The sequence below is a fragment of the Pseudophryne corroboree genome, chromosome 12 (assembly GCF_028390025.1).
Source record: "Pseudophryne corroboree isolate aPseCor3 chromosome 12, aPseCor3.hap2, whole genome shotgun sequence".
Lineage (NCBI taxonomy): Eukaryota > Metazoa > Chordata > Amphibia > Anura > Myobatrachidae > Pseudophryne > Pseudophryne corroboree.
Genome location: NC_086455.1, coordinates 174,672,692 through 174,690,728, shown reverse-complemented (window position 1 = coordinate 174,690,728; position 18,037 = coordinate 174,672,692). Strand labels below are relative to the sequence as shown.

General features: G+C 50.0%; 1 protein-coding gene across 3 annotated transcripts in view; it reads right to left on the bottom strand.

Moving 5' to 3' along the window:
• Nucleotides 1-18,037, bottom strand: part of TDP1 (tyrosyl-DNA phosphodiesterase 1) — a 100,157-nt gene that overhangs the window by 11,693 nt on the left and 70,427 nt on the right. For 2 of the 3 annotated variants that reach the window (XM_063948625.1, XM_063948624.1), the window contains exons 14-15: nt 8,323-8,425; nt 1,815-1,929 (exon numbers count right to left, since the gene is read on the bottom strand). In XM_063948625.1, the coding sequence (XP_063804695.1) occupies nt 1,815-1,929; nt 8,323-8,425 (218 nt within the window). Of the gene's footprint in view, nt 1-1,814; nt 1,930-8,322; nt 8,426-18,037 lie in introns of those variants that run through there. The other variant, XM_063948626.1, reaches the window with a different exon arrangement.

Sequence of the window (18,037 nt, the reverse complement as noted above, 5' to 3'; positions counted from 1 at the left end):
GCTCTGGAAGTAATGCCGCCCTAACAACCCAAACCCTGTAATAATGGGACATGTCCAAAATCAGGGGCCACACCAGATTTGGTGTATAGAGACCTGGAATAAGACGCTAATCCGGGAATAATGACGATGAAAGACAAGGAAACAACATCCAGGGCCAGGAATGGCGCAGAGCGCAGCACCATGTGATCCAATGGTTCCATCATAAATTAAACTAAGGGCCTCACTCAGACCAATTTTTGCAGCGCTGCGATCAGATAGTCGCCGCCCACAGGGGAGTGTACTTTAGCTGTGCAGGTGTGTGATCGCATGTGTAGCCGAGCGGTACAAACAGATCTTGTGCAGTCTCTGCGATCACATCAGCCTGTCCGGGAACGGAATTGACGTCAGACACCCGCCCTGCAAACGCTTGGACACGCCTGTGTTTTTCCAGCTACTCCCTAAAAACGGTCAGTTGCCGCCCACAAACGCACTCTTCCTGTCACTCTCCTTGCAATCGCCCGTGTGAATGGATCCCTCGCACAAACCCATCGCTGAGCGGCGATCTGCTTTGTATCAGTGCGACACGCCTGTGCAGTGCGGTGCATACGCAGTTTGTGACTGATCGCCCGCTGTGCGAAAATGCACAGCAGCGATCAGGTCTGAATTACCCCTAAATACGGTTTTGGAAACTCCAATTAAAGCTGTATTAAAATGCTGGCAGCCGAGTCCCAATCCTTGGTGCAACCCAAGAACCTAGTGATTAGCAAAACAGAAGTGGCTGTGGATAGGACGCGTGCACGACCGACACCTGGATGTGACAACACGCACAATAAATCGCTGTATGTTCTCACACACGACATAATACTGTCCTTTTCCACGTGTAGCTCGTTTTCTTCTTCACGTGTCCAACAGAACAAACGTTTTAAAAGTATACGTAGAAGATAAAAGGGAGAGAATATACCCACAATTGCGCAATACGTTTCACAAAAATGTATTTATGCACAGTATTCACACAATGGGGGTAATTCAGACCTGATCACAGCAGCAAATTTGTTAGCTAATGGGCAAAACCATGGGGGTAATTCCAAGTTGATCGCAGCAGGAAATTTTGTAGCAGTTGGGCAAAACCATGTGCACTGCAGGGGAGGCAGTTATAACATGTGCAGAGAGAGATAGATTTGGGTGGGTTATTTTATTTCTGTGCAGGGTAAATACTGGCTGCTTTATTTTTACACTGCAATTTAGATTGCAGATTGAACACACCACACCCAAATCTAACTCTCTCTGCACATGTTATATCTGCCTCCCCTGCAGTGCACATGGTCTTGCCCAACTGCTAACAAATTTGCTGCTGCGATAAACTCTGCATTGAGCCCTGCATACATAAAAACACAACTAGCAATGTGGATTGGAGGCTTTACCAGAAAGCAGCGCATCTACAGTAAGCTGTGTATATATTCTTTGAACGGAGGATCCGACCCCGCACCTACACGTTTCTAGCTTGCGCTCCAATTCCCCCACACCCACCCCCCATTTGAAGTAATATAGGACTCAGGAGTAGCGATGTAACAATAGACAACTTATATTCATCCTGCTAAATCCAATCTCACTATGTACTACAGCAATGCTGCCCACTCTGCAGCTTCATCATTCCTTTACAAGTCTGTCAGGGGACTGACTGGCATACGGCGTTCACAATAAAAGAGACAATCAAGATGAAAAAAGGAAAAGAACAAACAGCCATCACTATTATCTGCTCCCAGGACAATGCACAGAATATGCAAGTGACAAATGTTCCACCCAAGCTTCATCAGGAATGACCTCAGATCACTCACCTCTTCCTGCATAGTGTTCAGGCGGTAAGTCAAAAGGCACAGGAAATGCACCTTTGGCGTCATCATTTCTTGCGTAGATATTTGCCTTCACGTGGAACGTTCCGCTGTCAAAGCCCTGCAGAGACAGAAGAGAACATTCCAGGAACATCCGGCACAGATATAGCAGATCAGAAGCAGGGGCAGGGTGCAACCCAACTCTGTTACTAAATGCCCTCAGTTCCCAATAGTGGGACTTTAGTGGGGGTTCTAGGTAAGCAGCTGGACCAAGATAATACAGTGACTGGTAGGAACCCCATTAATCATCATTAACCAATCAGCAAGTTTTGGAAAAGTCCTTTTTGCTGAGAATGAGCATTACCAGCCGTCAGTACCGGAACAGAGGCGGCCCCGGTCACTTCCAGTGTATGAGCCTGGGAAAGTGCTATTATGGCACCTACTATGTAACGCACTGATGTAAAGGCCGGTGACAGTCCCTGCTCCAACAAGGACTACACAGGGACCCTCAAATCAGCAGCATGACACGGGCGGCCCGGGAGAGATCACAGCTCTGCCGCCTCCTACTGGACCCCCTGTGTAGAGGTTTGGTTAATCCAACTACCCCCTTGAAACAGATAAAAAGGGGTCCTATGTTATAGACAAGCCCCCCCCCCCCCCCCCCCTTCACCACCACCCCCATTACTGTGTGCAGGACTGGATAATTCAATTATTCCAAAAGTGGAAATTCCTTAATTACTTTCCAAACATTCCAACACCCCCCCTTTACAAGACACAAGTGTACTTCCAATATAAGCACAATCGGACTACAACTTCCAGCAAGCACTGCTAATGAGACCAATATAACACCAAATCGCTAAGCTCTACATCTGGATGCAGCATGTAAATGGCGATTTCATGACCCGCAGGTATCCTGCGAGACACAACGTAGGAGTTATCGCAAAACTGACTGTGAAAGTAAAACGATGGCGGATGGCATTATATATTTGTTTCTGGGTGCGTGTCTGTAATACATAGTGGGCACATGCAAAGCAATACGGGCCAGTAATACCAAGCAGAATCAGGCATCATCGAGAGTACTCTTGTGAGAGGTCCTCAAATGCGGCCTCACAGCACCCCAATCAAATGTGGCCCTTACTGCACCCCAATGTCCAGGTGTCTAATTCTAAACAAACTACAAACCCTACTTATAGCGGAGAGCACAGAAATAATGCCACACAAATACACTATTTACAATAAATGACAATGCTCATAATATTATATATATATATATATATATATATATATATATATATATATATATATGTGACTCCACGTGGCGCTACTTAATACCCTCAAAACAAAATGCTTACACAATATAGTGTTGTCAGGTTCGATTCTCATAGATGGTAGAACTCATACATGTCTATAATGCAAAAACATACAGAACATAGTGCAACTCTGTTATGAATAAGAACAAGGTTTTAATTTGTTCGGCCCCACTCACATAAAACGGTACTGACATTGTGTGTAGATAATCAGAAATACTAGGAGAGCAGCTGTCACTCAATGGAACAAACCTCCTTCATGGATAACGCAAAGTCCCAGTATTCAAGCATCTCCAGCAACTTCAAATTGCAGCTCCAAACCACACGTCCTCGTCAACTCCCAGGGCTGATATCATACATACGTAACGGACGGGCCCCCCGTCCCCACATCTGCGCCCTCTCCTCCCCCCGCCCACTTTCTCTGCTCATATATTTACCGTTTTTGTTTAAACATCCAGGTAATATTTGTACGTATTGAGTCTTCATTGACCATCTGTGCCTTAGACATAACACGGACATATTTCTGCGTTATCTTTCTTATTCCCATGTGAAAATCCAACATGGTCGCCTGTTTGCCCGTCATTTCTGCTAATTGCCGTTACATGCTATCTCCGCTCATTTGTTTATGTCAGAACTTCGGGCTGGATTCAGACCTGGTCGCTCCTCTGCGAATTTGCTGCCGTACAGTATTTAGTCGCCGCCCAGACAGAGTGAAAATCCGCCTGTGCGAGTCTGCGTACGCCGTGTGAAAATCTGTGCAAACACCGGTCATCTGCAAACGCCATTCACAACTCACTATCAAATGTTTTTTCCTTTCAGCCCAGGACTCACTCCTACAGTGTGACAGAAACAGGCTGATGGGGCCGGAGCCGACGTTACACAGCCGCCCTGAAAACGCTTGGGAACGCCTGCGTTTTTCCTGACACTCCCAGAAAATGTCCAGTTACCACCCCCAAACGTTCTCTTCCCGTCAATTAACCAGCATACACCTAGCGATAAAAAAAAGACACCGATTTCTTTCGCAGTCTGGCCTCGCATGTGCGCACTATGACCCGTAAGCATGCTCAGCCAATCAATAATCTCGCACAACAGCGACCAGGTCTGAATCAGGCCTTTAGACCATTCTGTATGTGGGGAAAATGATACTTTATAAACGGGATGTAGTTACATTGCTGGCAGAGGGGATCCCGGGGGGGTCAGGATACAGACACCGGAATCCCGACCACTGACAAAGCCGCCAGCCGGGATCCCGGCTAACAGGGGCTATTCCCAGAACCCATGGCGAGCCCAGCACTTCTACATACATAGACAAAAGCCAAGGTCGCTGCAACGCTGCACTTCCTGCAGAATCAGAGACTCAGTCACACACAGATATATAATATCACATGTCACATTACTCAGCGCAGTCTCCTGGTGCGTCCTAGTCACATTGTGCTCTGTATACAGCCTCAGTCACACACAGTATACAGATGTCATATATCACATTACTCAGCGCAGTCTCCTAGTGCGTCCTAGTCACATTGTGCTCTGTATACAGCCTCAGTCACACACAGTATACAGATGTCATATATCACATTACTCAGCGCAGTCTCCTGGTGCGTCCTAGTCACATTGAGCTCTGTATACAGCCTCAGTCACACACAGTATACAGGTGTCATACATCACATTACTCAGCGCAGTCTCCTGGTGCGTCTTAGTCACATTGTGCTCTGTATACAGCCTCAGTCACACACAGTATACAGGTGTCATACACCACATTACTCTGCGCAGTCTCCTGGTGCGTCCTAGTCACATTGAGCTCTGTATACAGCCTCAGTCACACACAGTATACAGATGTCATATATCACATTACTCAGCGCAGTCTCCTGGTGCGTCCTAGTCACATTGAGCTCTGTATACAGCCTCAGTCACACACAGTATACAGGTGTCATATATCACATTACTCAGCGCAGTCTCCTGGTGCATCCTAGTCACATTGTGCTCCGTATACAGCCTCAGTCACATACAGTATACAGGTGTCATACACCACATTACTCTGCGCAGTCTCCTGGTGCGTCCTAGTCACATTGTGCTCTGTATACAGCCTCAGTCACACACAGTATACAGGTGTCATATCACATTACTCAGCGCAGTCTCCTGGTGCGTCCTAGTCACATTGTGCTCTGTATACAGCCTCAGTCACACACAGTATACAGGTGTCATACATCACATTACTCAGCGCAGTCTCCTGGTGCGTCCTAGTCACATTGTGCTCTGTATACAGCCTCAGTCACACACAGTATACAGGTGTCATACATCACATTACTCAGCACAGTCTCCTGGTGCGTCCTAGTCACATTGTGCTCTGTATACAGCCTCAGTCACACACACAGTATACAGGTGTCATATCACATTACTCAGCGCAGTCTCCAGGAGCGTCCTAGTCACATTGTGCTCTGTATACAGCCTCAGTCACACACAGTATACAGGTGTCATACATCACATTACTCAGCGCAGTCTCCTGGTGCGTCTTAGTCACATTGTGCTCCGTATACAGCCTCAGTCACACACAGTATACAGGTGTCATACATCACATTACTCAGCGCAGTCTCCTGGTGCGTCCTAGTCACATTGTGCTCTGTATACAGCCTCAGTCACACACAGTATACAGGTGTCATACATCACATTACTCAGCGCAGTCTCCTGGTGCGTCTTAGTCACATTGTGCTCCGTATACAGCCTCAGTCACACACAGTATACAGGTGTCATACATCACATTACTCAGCGCAGTCTCCTGGTGCGTCCTAGTCACATTGTGCTCTGTATACAGCCTCAGTCACACACAGTATACAGGTGTCATATCACATTACTCAGCGCAGTCTCCTGGTGCGTCCTAGTCACATTGTGCTCTGTATACAGTCTCAGTCACACACAGTATACAGGTGTCATATCACATTACTCAGCGCAGTCTCCTGGTGCGTCCTAGACACATTGTGCTCTGTATACAGCCTCAGTCAAACACAGTATACAGGTGTCATATATCACATTACTCAGCGCAGTCTCCTGGTGCGTCCTAGTCACATTGTGCTCTGTATACAGCCTCAGTCACACACACAGTATACAGGTGTCATATCACATTACTCAGCGCAGTCTCCAGGAGCGTCCTAGTCACATTGTGCTCTGTATACAGCCTCAGTCACACACAGTATACAGGTGTCATACATCACATTACTCAGCGCAGTCTCCTGGTGCGTCTTAGTCACATTGTGCTCCGTATACAGCCTCAGTCACACACAGTATACAGGTGTCATATATCACATTACTCAGCACAGTCTCCTGGTGCATCCTAGTCACATTGTGCTCCGTATACAGCCTCAGCCACACACAGTATACAGGTGTCACATATCACATTACTCAGTGCAGTCTCCTGGTGCGTCCTAGTCACATTGTGCTATGTATACAGCCTCAGTCACACACAGTATACAGGTGTCACATATCACATTACTCAGCGTAGTCTCCTGGTGCGTCCTAGTCACATTGTGCTATGTATACAGCCTCAGTCACACACAGTATACAGGTGTCATATATCACATTACTCAGCGTAGTCTCCTGGTGCGTCCTAGTCACATTGTGCTATGTATACAGCCTCAGTCACACACAGTATACAGGTGTCATATATCACATTACTCAGCGCAGTCTCCTGGTGCGTCCTAGTCACATTGTGCTCTGTATACAGCCTCAGTCACTCACAGTATACAGGTGTCATATATCACATTACTCAGCGCAGTATCCTGGTGCGTCCTAGTCACATTGTGCTCTGTATACAGCCTCAGTCACACACAGTATACAGGTGTCATATATCACATTACTCAGCGCAGTATCCTGGTGCGTCCTACTCACATTGTGCTCCGTATACAGCCTCAGTCACACAGTATACAGGTGTCACATATCACATTACTCAGCGCAGTCTCCTGGTGCGTCCTAGTCACATTGTGCTCTGTATACAGCCTCAGTCACACACAGTATACAGGTGTCATATATCACATTACTCAGCGCAGTCTTCTGGTGCATCCTAGTCACATTGTGCTCCGTATACAGCCTCAGTCACACACACAGTATACAGGTGTCATATATCACATTACTCAGCGCAGTCTTCTGGTGCATCCTAGTCACATTGTGCTCCGTATACAGCCTCAGTGACTCACAGTATACAGGTGTCACATATCACATTACTCAGCACAGTCTCCTGGTGTGTCCTAGTCACATTGTGCTCCGTATACAGCCTCAGTCACACACAGTATACAGGTGTCATATATCACATTACTCAGCGCAGTCTCCTGGTGCGTCCTAGTCACATTGTGCTCTGTATACAGCCTCAGCCACACACAGTATACAGGTGTCATATATCACATTACTCAGCGCAGTCTTCTGGTGCATCCTAGTCACATTGTGCTCCGTATACAGCCTCAGTAACACACAGTATACAGGTGTCATATATCACATTACTCAGCGCAGTCTTCTGGTGCATCCTAGTCACATTGTGCTCCGTATACAGCCTCAGTCACACACACAGTATACAGGTGTCATATATCACATTACTCAGCGCAGTCTCCTGGTGCGTCCTAATCACATTGTGCTCTGTATACAGCCTCAGTGACTCACAGTATACAGGTGTCATATCACATTACTCAGCGCAGTCTTCTGGTGCATCCTAGTTATATCACATTGCAACTTAGACGCATTTTCAGCAAAGAAGTAGCCTAACGCTAGCAGGCTCTCACGGGACCTGATGTGAGGGGCTGTTTGGTGTGACTGCAGCACTGGTGTATGAGGACACATCTGTATATTTAACGTGTATTTCAGCCACTGTAATTGTGTAAATAGGGGCTTGTGATCGGTGACATGTGTAAATATTGTAACATTAGACACACAGTGACCTCTCTGGTCATGCTGCTGTACGAGGGCACACCAATCAGAAAACACATTTGTTACCTAGGAGACTGCAAACAAATCACTAAACACTTGCAGAGCTGTGCAATGATACGATTGCTCCTCTATGTCCTAGCAGTATAGAGTTACAGCAGCTAATGCTGGTATATCATTTATCTAGGTAGTACACGGGGCGCGTTGTATACAGAGGTTTATTCATGGAAGGAAGTGCAATTACCCAAACCCTGATCTACGCAATACTGGTGCAGGGAACGCAGCTGAGTCGCAGATGTACTTACAAAGGCCGATGGCAGGAATAGGACCCCCAACTCATAGGACCGGATAAACAGCTGCGTTCCGTTCTTCTCCAGAGACCCCCAGGCCGCCTTAGAAAGGTTAGCACTGCAAATAGAAAACACACAGACACGCCATCACTCCTCCGCCGGTGCGCAAGAAACTGCAAATAGAAAACACACAGACACGCCATCCCTCCTCCGCCGGTGCGCAAGAAACTGCAAATAGAAAGCACACAGACACGCCATCACTCCTCAGCCGGTGCGCAAGAAACTGCAAATAGAACACACACAGACACGCCATCACTCCTCCGCCGGTGCGCAAGAAACTGCAAATAGAAAACACACAGACACGCCATCACTCCTCCGCCGGTGCGCAAGAAACTGCAAATAGAAAACACACAGACACGCCATCACTCCTCCGCCGGTGCGCAAGAAACTGCAAATAGAAAACACACAGACACGCCATCACTCCCCCGCCGGTGCGCAAGAAACTGCAAATAGAAAGCACACAGACACGCCATCACTCCTCAGCCGGGGCGCAAGAAACTGCAAATAGAAAACACACAGACACGCCATCACTCCTCAGCCAGTGCGCAAGAAACTGCAAATAGAAAACACACAGACACGCCATCACTCCTCCGCCGGTGCGCAAGAAACTACAAATAGAAAACACACAGACACGCCATCACTTCTCAGCCGGTGCGCAAGAAACTGCAAATAGAAAACACACAGACACGCCATCACTCCTCCGCCGGTGCGCAAGAAACTGCAAATAGAACACACACAGACACGCCATCACTCCTCCGCCGGTGCGCAAGAAACTGCAAATAGAAAACACACAGACACGCCATCACTCCTCCGCCGGTGCGCAAGAAACTGCAAATAGAAAACACACAGACACGCCATCACTCCTCCGCCGGTGCGCAAGAAACTGCAAATAGAAAACACACAGACACGCCATCACTCCCCCGCCGGTGCGCAAGAAACTGCAAATAGAAAGCACACAGACACGCCATCACTCCTCAGCCGGGGCGCAAGAAACTACAAATAGAAAACACACAGACACGCCATCACTTCTCAGCCGGTGCGCAAGAAACTGCAAATAGAAAACACACAGACACGCCATCACTCCTCCGCCGGGGCGCAAGAAACTGCTAATAGAAAACACACAGACACGCCATCACTCCTCAGCCGGTGCGCAAGAAACTGCAAATAGAAAACACACAGACACGCCATCACTCCTCCGCCGGTGCGCAAGAAACTGCAAATAGAAAACACACAGACACGCCATCACTCCTCCGCCGGTGCGCAAGAAACTGCAAATAGAAAACACACAGACACGCCATCACTCCTCCGCCGGTGCGCAAGAAACTGCAAATAGAAAACACACAGACACGCCATCACTCCTCCGCCGGTGCGCAAGAAACTGCAAATAGAAAACACACAGACACGCCATCACTCCTCCGCCGGTGCGCAAGAAACTGCAAATAGAAAACACACAGACACGCCATCACTCCTCAGCCGGTGCGCAAGAAACTGCAAATAGAAAAACACACAGACACGCCATCACTCCTCCGCCGGTGCGCAAGAAACTGCAAATAGAAAACACACAGACACGCCATCACTCCTCCGCCGGTGCGCAAGAAACTGCAAATAGAAAACACACAGACACGCCATCACTCCTCAGCCGGTGCGCAAGAAACTGCAAATAGAAAACACACAGACACGCCATCACTCCTCCGCCGGGGCGCAAGAAACTGCAAATAGAAAACACACAGGCACGCCCATCACTCCTCCGCCGGTGCGCAAGAAACTGCAAATAGAAAACACACAGACACGCCATTACTCCTCAGCCGGTGCGCAAGAAACTGCAAATAGAAAACACACAGACACGCCATCACTCCTCCGCCGGTGCGCAAGAAACTGCAAATAGAAAACACACAGACACGCCATCACTCCTCCGCCGGTGCGCAAGAAACTGCAAATAGAAAACACACAGACACGCCATCACTCCTCAGCCGGTGCGCAAGAAACTGCAAATAGAAAACACACAGACACGCCATCACTCCTCCGCCGGTGCGCAAGAAACTGCAAATAGAAAACACACAGACACGCCATCACTCCTCAGCCGGTGCGCAAGAAACTGCAAATAGAAAACACACAGACACGCCATCACTCCTCCGCCGGTGCGCAAGAAACTGCAAATAGAAAACACACAGACACGCCATCACTCCTCAGCCGGTGCGCAAGAAACTGCAAATAGAAAACACACAGACACTCCATCACTCCTCAGCCGGTGCGCAAGAAACCTTCATTACAGCCGTTCAGTCCCACAGTGTGCAGGATATTAACTGATGAGCTGCAGTCATATCTACTAACCTATCCATCTACCTATGTATCTATATACCTACTTATGTATCTACCTACATATCTACTTATGTATCTACCTATCTAGCTACCTATGTATCTACCTACCTAGCTACCTATGTATCTGTCTACCTACCTATGTATCTAGCTACCTACCTATCTACCTACAAATCTACCTATGTAACTATCCACCTACCTACCTATGTATGTACCCATCCACCTACCTATGTATCTATCTATCTATCTATCTACCTACCTACCTATGTATCTATCCATCTACCTATCCATGTATCTACCTACGTATCTACCTACCTATCCATCTATCTACCTACCCATCTACCTATCCATCCAGCCACCCACCCACCTCCACATGTATTGTAGTGGTCCAGGTCACTGGTTGTCCTAAACAGGACCACTCTGGGTACGCACTGCATACTGGAACACCACACAAAAGGGGTAATTCTGAGTCGCAAATTTGTTAGCAGTTGGGCAAAACCATGTGCAGTGCAGGGGGGGGCAGATGTAACATGTGCGGAGAGAGTTAGATTTGGGTGGGGTGTGTTCAATCTGAAATCTAAATTGCAGTGTAAAAATAAAGCAGCCAGTATTTACCCTGCACAGAAACAATATAACCCACCCAAATCTAACTCTCTCTGCACATGTTACATCTGCCCCCCCCCCCCCCCTGCAGTGCACATGCTTTTGCCCAAATGCTAACAAATTTGCTGCTGCGATCAGGTCTGAATTAGGCCCAAGAGCTGCTGTTTTGGAGATGCTCTGATCCAGTATCTAGCCATCACATTACTGCTTCCAGCACATCCACTACAAGAACGGAGTGTCCCCTTACTGCCATATACATCCCACCCCTCAGCAGGTGCCACTGTAACAGGGTCATCAGTGTTATCCAGTGCACCCTGGCATGTACATGGCGGCTATACAGGCCCAGCTATACTACAGACACTGGTGTGGGCGAAACCAACCTCTACCACCCAACGAAACCATGGAGCAGCGTGTATTACCGCCTGTGTGAGAGGAGCGGAGGAGCAGCGTGTATTACCGCCTGTGTGAGAGGAGCGGAGGAGCAGCGTGTATTACCGCCTGTGTGAGAGGAGCGGAGGAGCAGCGTGTATTACCGCCTGTGTGAGAGGAGCGGAGGAGCAGCGTGTATTACCGCCTGTGTGAGAGGAGCGGAGGAGCAGCGTGCATTACCGCCTGTGTGAGAGGAGCGGAGGAGCAGCGTGTATTACCGCCTGTGTGAGAGGAGCGGAGGAGCAGCGTATGTTACCGCCTGTGTGAGAGGAGCGGAGGAGCAGCGTGTGTTACCGCCTGTGTGAGAGGAGCGGAGGAGCAGCGTGTGTTACCGCCTGTGTGAGAGGAGCGGAGGAGCAGCGTGTGTTACCGCCTGTGTGAGAGGAGCGGAGGAGCAGCGTGTGTTACCGCCTGTGAGAGAGGAGCGGAGAAGCAGCGTGTATTACCGCCTGTGTGAGAGGAGCGGAGGAGCAGCGTGTATTACCGCCTGTGTGAGAGGAGCGGAGGAGCAGCGTGTGTTACCGCCTGTGTGAGAGGAGCGGAGGAGCAGCGTGTGTTACCGCCTGTGTGAGGAGCGGAGGAGCAGCGTGTGTTACCGCCTGTGTGAGAGGAGCGGAGGAGCAGCGTGTGTTACCGCCTGTGTGAGAGGAGCGGAGGAGCAGCGTGTATTACCGCCTGTGTGAGAGGAGCGGAGGAGCAGCGTGTGTTACCGCCTGTGTGAGAGGAGCGGAGGAGCAGCGTGTGTTACCGCCTGTGTGAGAGGAGCGGAGGAGCAGCGTGTATTACCGCCTGTGTGAGAGGAGCAGCGTGTATTACCGCCTGTGTGATAGGAGCGGAGGAGCAGCGTGTATTACCGCCTGTGTGAGAGGAGCGGAGGAGCAGCGTGTATTACCGCCTGTGTGAGAGGAGCGGAGGAGCAGCGTGTATTACCGCCTGTGTGAGAGGAGCGGAGGAGCAGCGTGTGTTACCGCCTGTGTGAGAGGAGCGGAGGAGCAGCGTGTGTTACCGCCTGTGTGAGAGGAGCGGAGGAGCAGCGTGTGTTACCGCCTGTGTGAGAGGAGCGGAGGAGCAGCGTGTGTTACCGCCTGTGTGAGAGGAGCGGAGGAGCAGCGTGTATTACCGCCTGTGTGAGAGGAGCGGAGGAGCAGCGTGTGTTACCGCCTGTGTGAGAGGAGCGGAGGAGCAGCGTGTATTACCGCCTGTGTGAGAGGAGCAGCGTGTATTACCGCCTGTGTGAGAGGAGCGGAGGAGCAGCGTGTATTACCGCCTGTGTGAGAGGAGCGGAGGAGCAGCGTGTATTACCGCCTGTGTGAGAGGAGCGGAGGAGCAGCGTGTATTACCGCCTGTGTGAGAGGAGCGGAGGAGCAGCGTGTATTACCGCCTGTGTGAGAGGAGCGGAGGAGCAGCGTGTATTACCGCCTGTGTGAGAGGAGCGGAGGAGCAGCGTGTGTTACCGCCTGTGTGAGAGGAGCGGAGGAGCAGCGTGTGTTACCGCCTGTGTGAGAGGAGCGGAGGAGCAGCGTGTGTTACCGCCTGTGTGAGAGGAGCGGAGGAGCAGCGTGTATTACCGCCTGTGTGAGAGGAGCGGAGGAGCAGCATGTATTACCGCCTGTGTGAGAGGAGCGGATGTTACCGCCTGTGTGAGAGGAGCGGAGGAGCAGCGTGTGTTACCGCCTGTGTGAGAGGAGCGGAGGAGCAGCGTGTGTTACCGCCTGTGTGAGAGGAGCAGCGTGTGTTACCGCCTGTGTGAGAGGAGCGGAGGAGCAGCGTGTGTTACCGCCTGTGTGAGAGGAGCGGAGGAGCAGCGTGTGTTACCGCCTGTGTGAGAGGAGCGGAGGAGCAGCGTGTATTACCGCCTGTGTGAGAGGAGCAGCGTGTATTACCGCCTGTGTGAGAGGAGCGGAGGAGCAGCGTGTATTACCGCCTGTGTGAGAGGAGCGGAGGAGCAGCGTGTGTTACCGCCTGTGTGAGAGGAGCGGAGGAGCAGCGTGTGTTACCGCCTGTGTGAGAGGAGCGGAGGAGCAGCGTGTGTTACCGCCTGTGTGAGAGGAGCGGAGGAGCAGCGTGTATTACCGCCTGTGTGAGAGGAGCAGCGTGTATTACCGCCTGTGTGAGAGGAGCGGAGGAGCAGCGTGTATTACCGCCTGTGTGAGAGGAGCGGAGGAGCAGCGTGTATTACCGCCTGTGTGAGAGGAGCGGAGGAGCAGCGTGTATTACCGCCTGCGTGAGAGGAGAGGAGGAGCAGCGTGTATTACCGCCTGCGTGAGAGGAGAGGAGGAGCAGCGTGTATTACCGCCTGTGTGAGAGGAGCAGCGTGTATTACCGCCTGTGTGAGAGGAGCGGAGGAGCAGCGTGTATTACCGCCTGTGTGAGAGGAGCGGAGGAGCAGCGTGTATTACCGCCTGTGTGAGAGGAGCGGAGGAGCAGCGTGTATTACCGCCTGTGTGAGAGGAGCGGAGGAGCAGCGTGTATTACCGCCTGTGTGAGAGGAGCGGAGGAGCAGCGTGTATTACCGCCTGTGTGAGAGGAGCGGAGGAGCAGCGTGTATTACCGCCTGTGTGAGAGGAGCGGAGGAGCAGCGTGTATTACCGCCTGTGTGAGAGGAGCGGAGGAGCAGCGTGTATTACCGCCTGTGTGAGAGGAGCGGAGGAGCAGCGTGTATTACCGCCTGTGTGAGAGGAGCGGAGGAGCAGCGTGTATTACCGCCTGTGTGAGAGGAGTGGAGGAGCAGCGTGTATTACCGCCTGTGTGAGAGAAGCGGAGGAGCAGCGTGTATTACCGCCTGTGTGAGAGAAGCGGAGGAGCAGCGTGTATTACCGCCTGCGTGAGAGGAGCGGAGGAGCAGCATGTATTACTGCCTGCGTGAGAGGAGCGGAGGAGCAGCGTGTATGACCGCCTGTGTGTGAGGAGCGGAGGAGCAGCGTGTATTACCGCCTGCGTGAGAGGAGCAGCGTGTATTACCGCCTGTGTGAGAGGAGCGGAGGAGCAGCGTGTATTACTGCCTGCGTGAGAGGAGCGGAGGAGCAGCGTGTATTACCGCCTGTGTGAGAGGAGCGGAGGAGCAGCGTGTATTACCGCCTGTGTGAGAGGAGCGGAGGAGCAGCGTGTATTACCGCCTGTGTGAGAGGAGCGGAGGAGCAGCGTGTATTACCGCCTGTGTGAGAGGAGTGGAGGAGTAGCGTGTATTACCGCCTGTGTGAGAGGAGTGGAGGAGTAGCGTGTATTACCGCCTGTGTGAGAGGAGCAGCGTGTATGACAGCCTGTGTGAGAGGAGCGGAGGGGGCACAATGGACACAATGACACGCTGATAACTCTATGGCTGATTAACCAACACTGAGGACTCTGGGACATGGTATCATTTAAATCATCAAATTGATATTTCCAATGAAACAAACTGAGAACAATAATGGAATATGATTCATTAGGATGAGGCAGAATATGAAACGGCTTCCGGGGATTGCAGCGAGTTACATCCTATACAGCGCGCTCTATTTCTCTGACAGTAGTCTGTACAAAGCATGGGAAGAGCGGTCTCGCAGGGATAACGCAGGACAAGGGCCCTCATTCCGAGTTGATCGCTCGCTAGCTATTTTTTGCAGCCGTGCTGTCAGGTAGTCGCCGCCCATACAGGAGTGTATTTTAGCTGTGCAAGTGTGATCGCCTGTGCAGAGGAGCTGTGCAAAAAGTTTTTGTGCAGTTTCTGAGTAGCTCTGAACTTACTCAGCCGCTGCGATCACTTCAGCCTGTCCGGTCCCGGAATTGACGTCAGAACGCTTGGACATGCCTGCGTTTTTCTTACCACTCCCAGAAAACGGTCAGTTGCCACCCAGAAATGCCTTCTTGCTGTTAATCAACTTGCGATCGCCGCTGCGATAACGTTCTTGGTAAAGTCCCACACTGCCCGGCGTTTCCCGTTGAGGTCGCGGCGCATGCGCTGTTCAGACCCAATCACACCGCTGCAAAAAACAGCAGCGTGCGATCGGGTCGAAATGACTGCAAAGGTCACTAATACACAGCATGGCTCCCCCTGGAGGTGGGCTGAAGCCCCTTCATTCACATGTACTGGAGCTGATGCCAAGTGCAGCCGAGAGAAACAAGCCTGAAATACTCTGTGCCTTACTGTGGCTAGCACAGGGGCATGTATATACTAGATACACTGTATGTGCTCCTGTACTGTGACTAGCACAGGGGCATGTATATACTAGATACACTGTATGTGCTCCTGTACTGTGACTAGCACAGGGGCATGTATATACTAGATACACTGTATGTGCTCCTGTACTGTGACTAGCACAGGGGCATGTATATACTAGATACACTGTATGTGCTCCTGTACTGTGACTAGCACAGGGGCATGTATATACTAGATACACTGTATGTGCTCCTGTACTGTGACTAGCACAGGGGCATGTATATACTAGATACACTGTATGTGCTCCTGTACTGTGACTAGCACAGGGGCATGTATATACTAGATACACTGTATGTGCTCCTGTACTGTGGCTAGCACAGGGGCATGTATATACTAGATACACTGTATGTGCTCCTGTACTGTGACTAGCACAGGGGCATGTATATACTAGATACACTGTATGTGCTCCTGTACTGTGGCTAGCGCAGGGCATGTATATACTAGATACACTGTATGTGCTCCTGTACTGTGACTAGCACAGGGGCATGTATATACTAGATACACTGTATGTGCTCCTGTACTGTGACTAGCACAGGGGCATGTATATACTAGATACACTGTATGTGCTCCTGTACTGTGACTAGCACAGGGGCATGTATATACTAGATACACTGTATGTGCTCCTGTACTGTGACTAGCACAGGGGCATGTATATACTAGATACACTGTATGTGCTCCTGTACTGTGACTAGCACAGGGGCATGTATATACTAGATACACTGTATGTGCTCCTGTACTGTGACTAGCACAGGGGCATGTATATACTAGATACACTGTATGTGCTCCTGTACTGTGACTAGCACAGGGGCATGTATATACTAGATACACTGTATATGCTCCTGTACTGTGGCTAGCACAGGGGCATGTATATACTAGATACACTGTATGTGCTCCTGTACTGTGACTAGCACAGGGGCATGTATATACTAGATACACTGTATGTGCTCCTGTACTGTGACTAGCACAGGGGCATGTATATACTAGATACACTGTATGTGCTCCTGTACTGTGACTAGCACAGGGGCATGTATATACTAGATACACTGTATGTGCTCCTGTACTGTGACTAGCACAGGGGCATGTATATACTAGATACACTGTATGTGCTCCTGTACTGTGACTAGCACAGGGGCATGTATATACTAGATACACTGTATGTGCTCCTGTACTGTGACTAGCACAGGGGCATGTATATACTAGATACACTGTATGTGCTCCTGTACTGTGACTAGCACAGGGGCATGTATATACTAGATACACTGTATGTGCTCCTGTACTGTGACTAGCACAGGGGCATGTATATACTAGATACACTGTATGTGCTCCTGTACTGTGACTAGCACAGGGGCATGTATATACTAGATACACTGTATGTGCTCCTGTACTGTGACTAGCACAGGGGCATGTATATACTAGATACACTGTATGTGCTCCTGTACTGTGACTAGCACAGGGGCATGTATATACTAGATACACTGTATGTGCTCCTGTACTGTGACTAGTACAGCGGCACGTATATACTAGATACACTGTATACGCTCCTGTACTGTGACTAGCACAGGGGCACGTATATACTAGATACACTGTATGTGCTCCTGTACTGTGACTAGCACAGGGGCACGTATATACTAGATACACTGTATGTACTCCTGTACTGTGACTAGCACAGGGGCATGTATATACTAGATACACTGTATGTGCTCCTGTACTGTGACTAGCACAGCGGCATGTATATACTAGATACACTGTATGTGCTCCTGTACTGTGACTAGCACAGGGGCATGTATATACTAGATACACTGTATGTGCTCCTGTACTGTGGCTAGCACAGGGGCATGTATATACTAGATACACTGTATGTGCTCCTGTACTGTGACTAGCACAGGGGCACGTATATACTAGATACACTGTATGTGCTCCTGTACTGTGGCTAGCACAGGGGCACGTATATACTAGATACACTGTATGTGCTCCTGTACTGTGGCTAGCACAGGGGCACGTATATACTAGATACACTGTATGTGCTCCTGTACTGTGACTAGCACAGGGGCACGTATATACTAGATACACTGTATGTGCTCCTGTACTGTGGCTAGCACAGGGGCATGTATATACTAGATACACTGTATG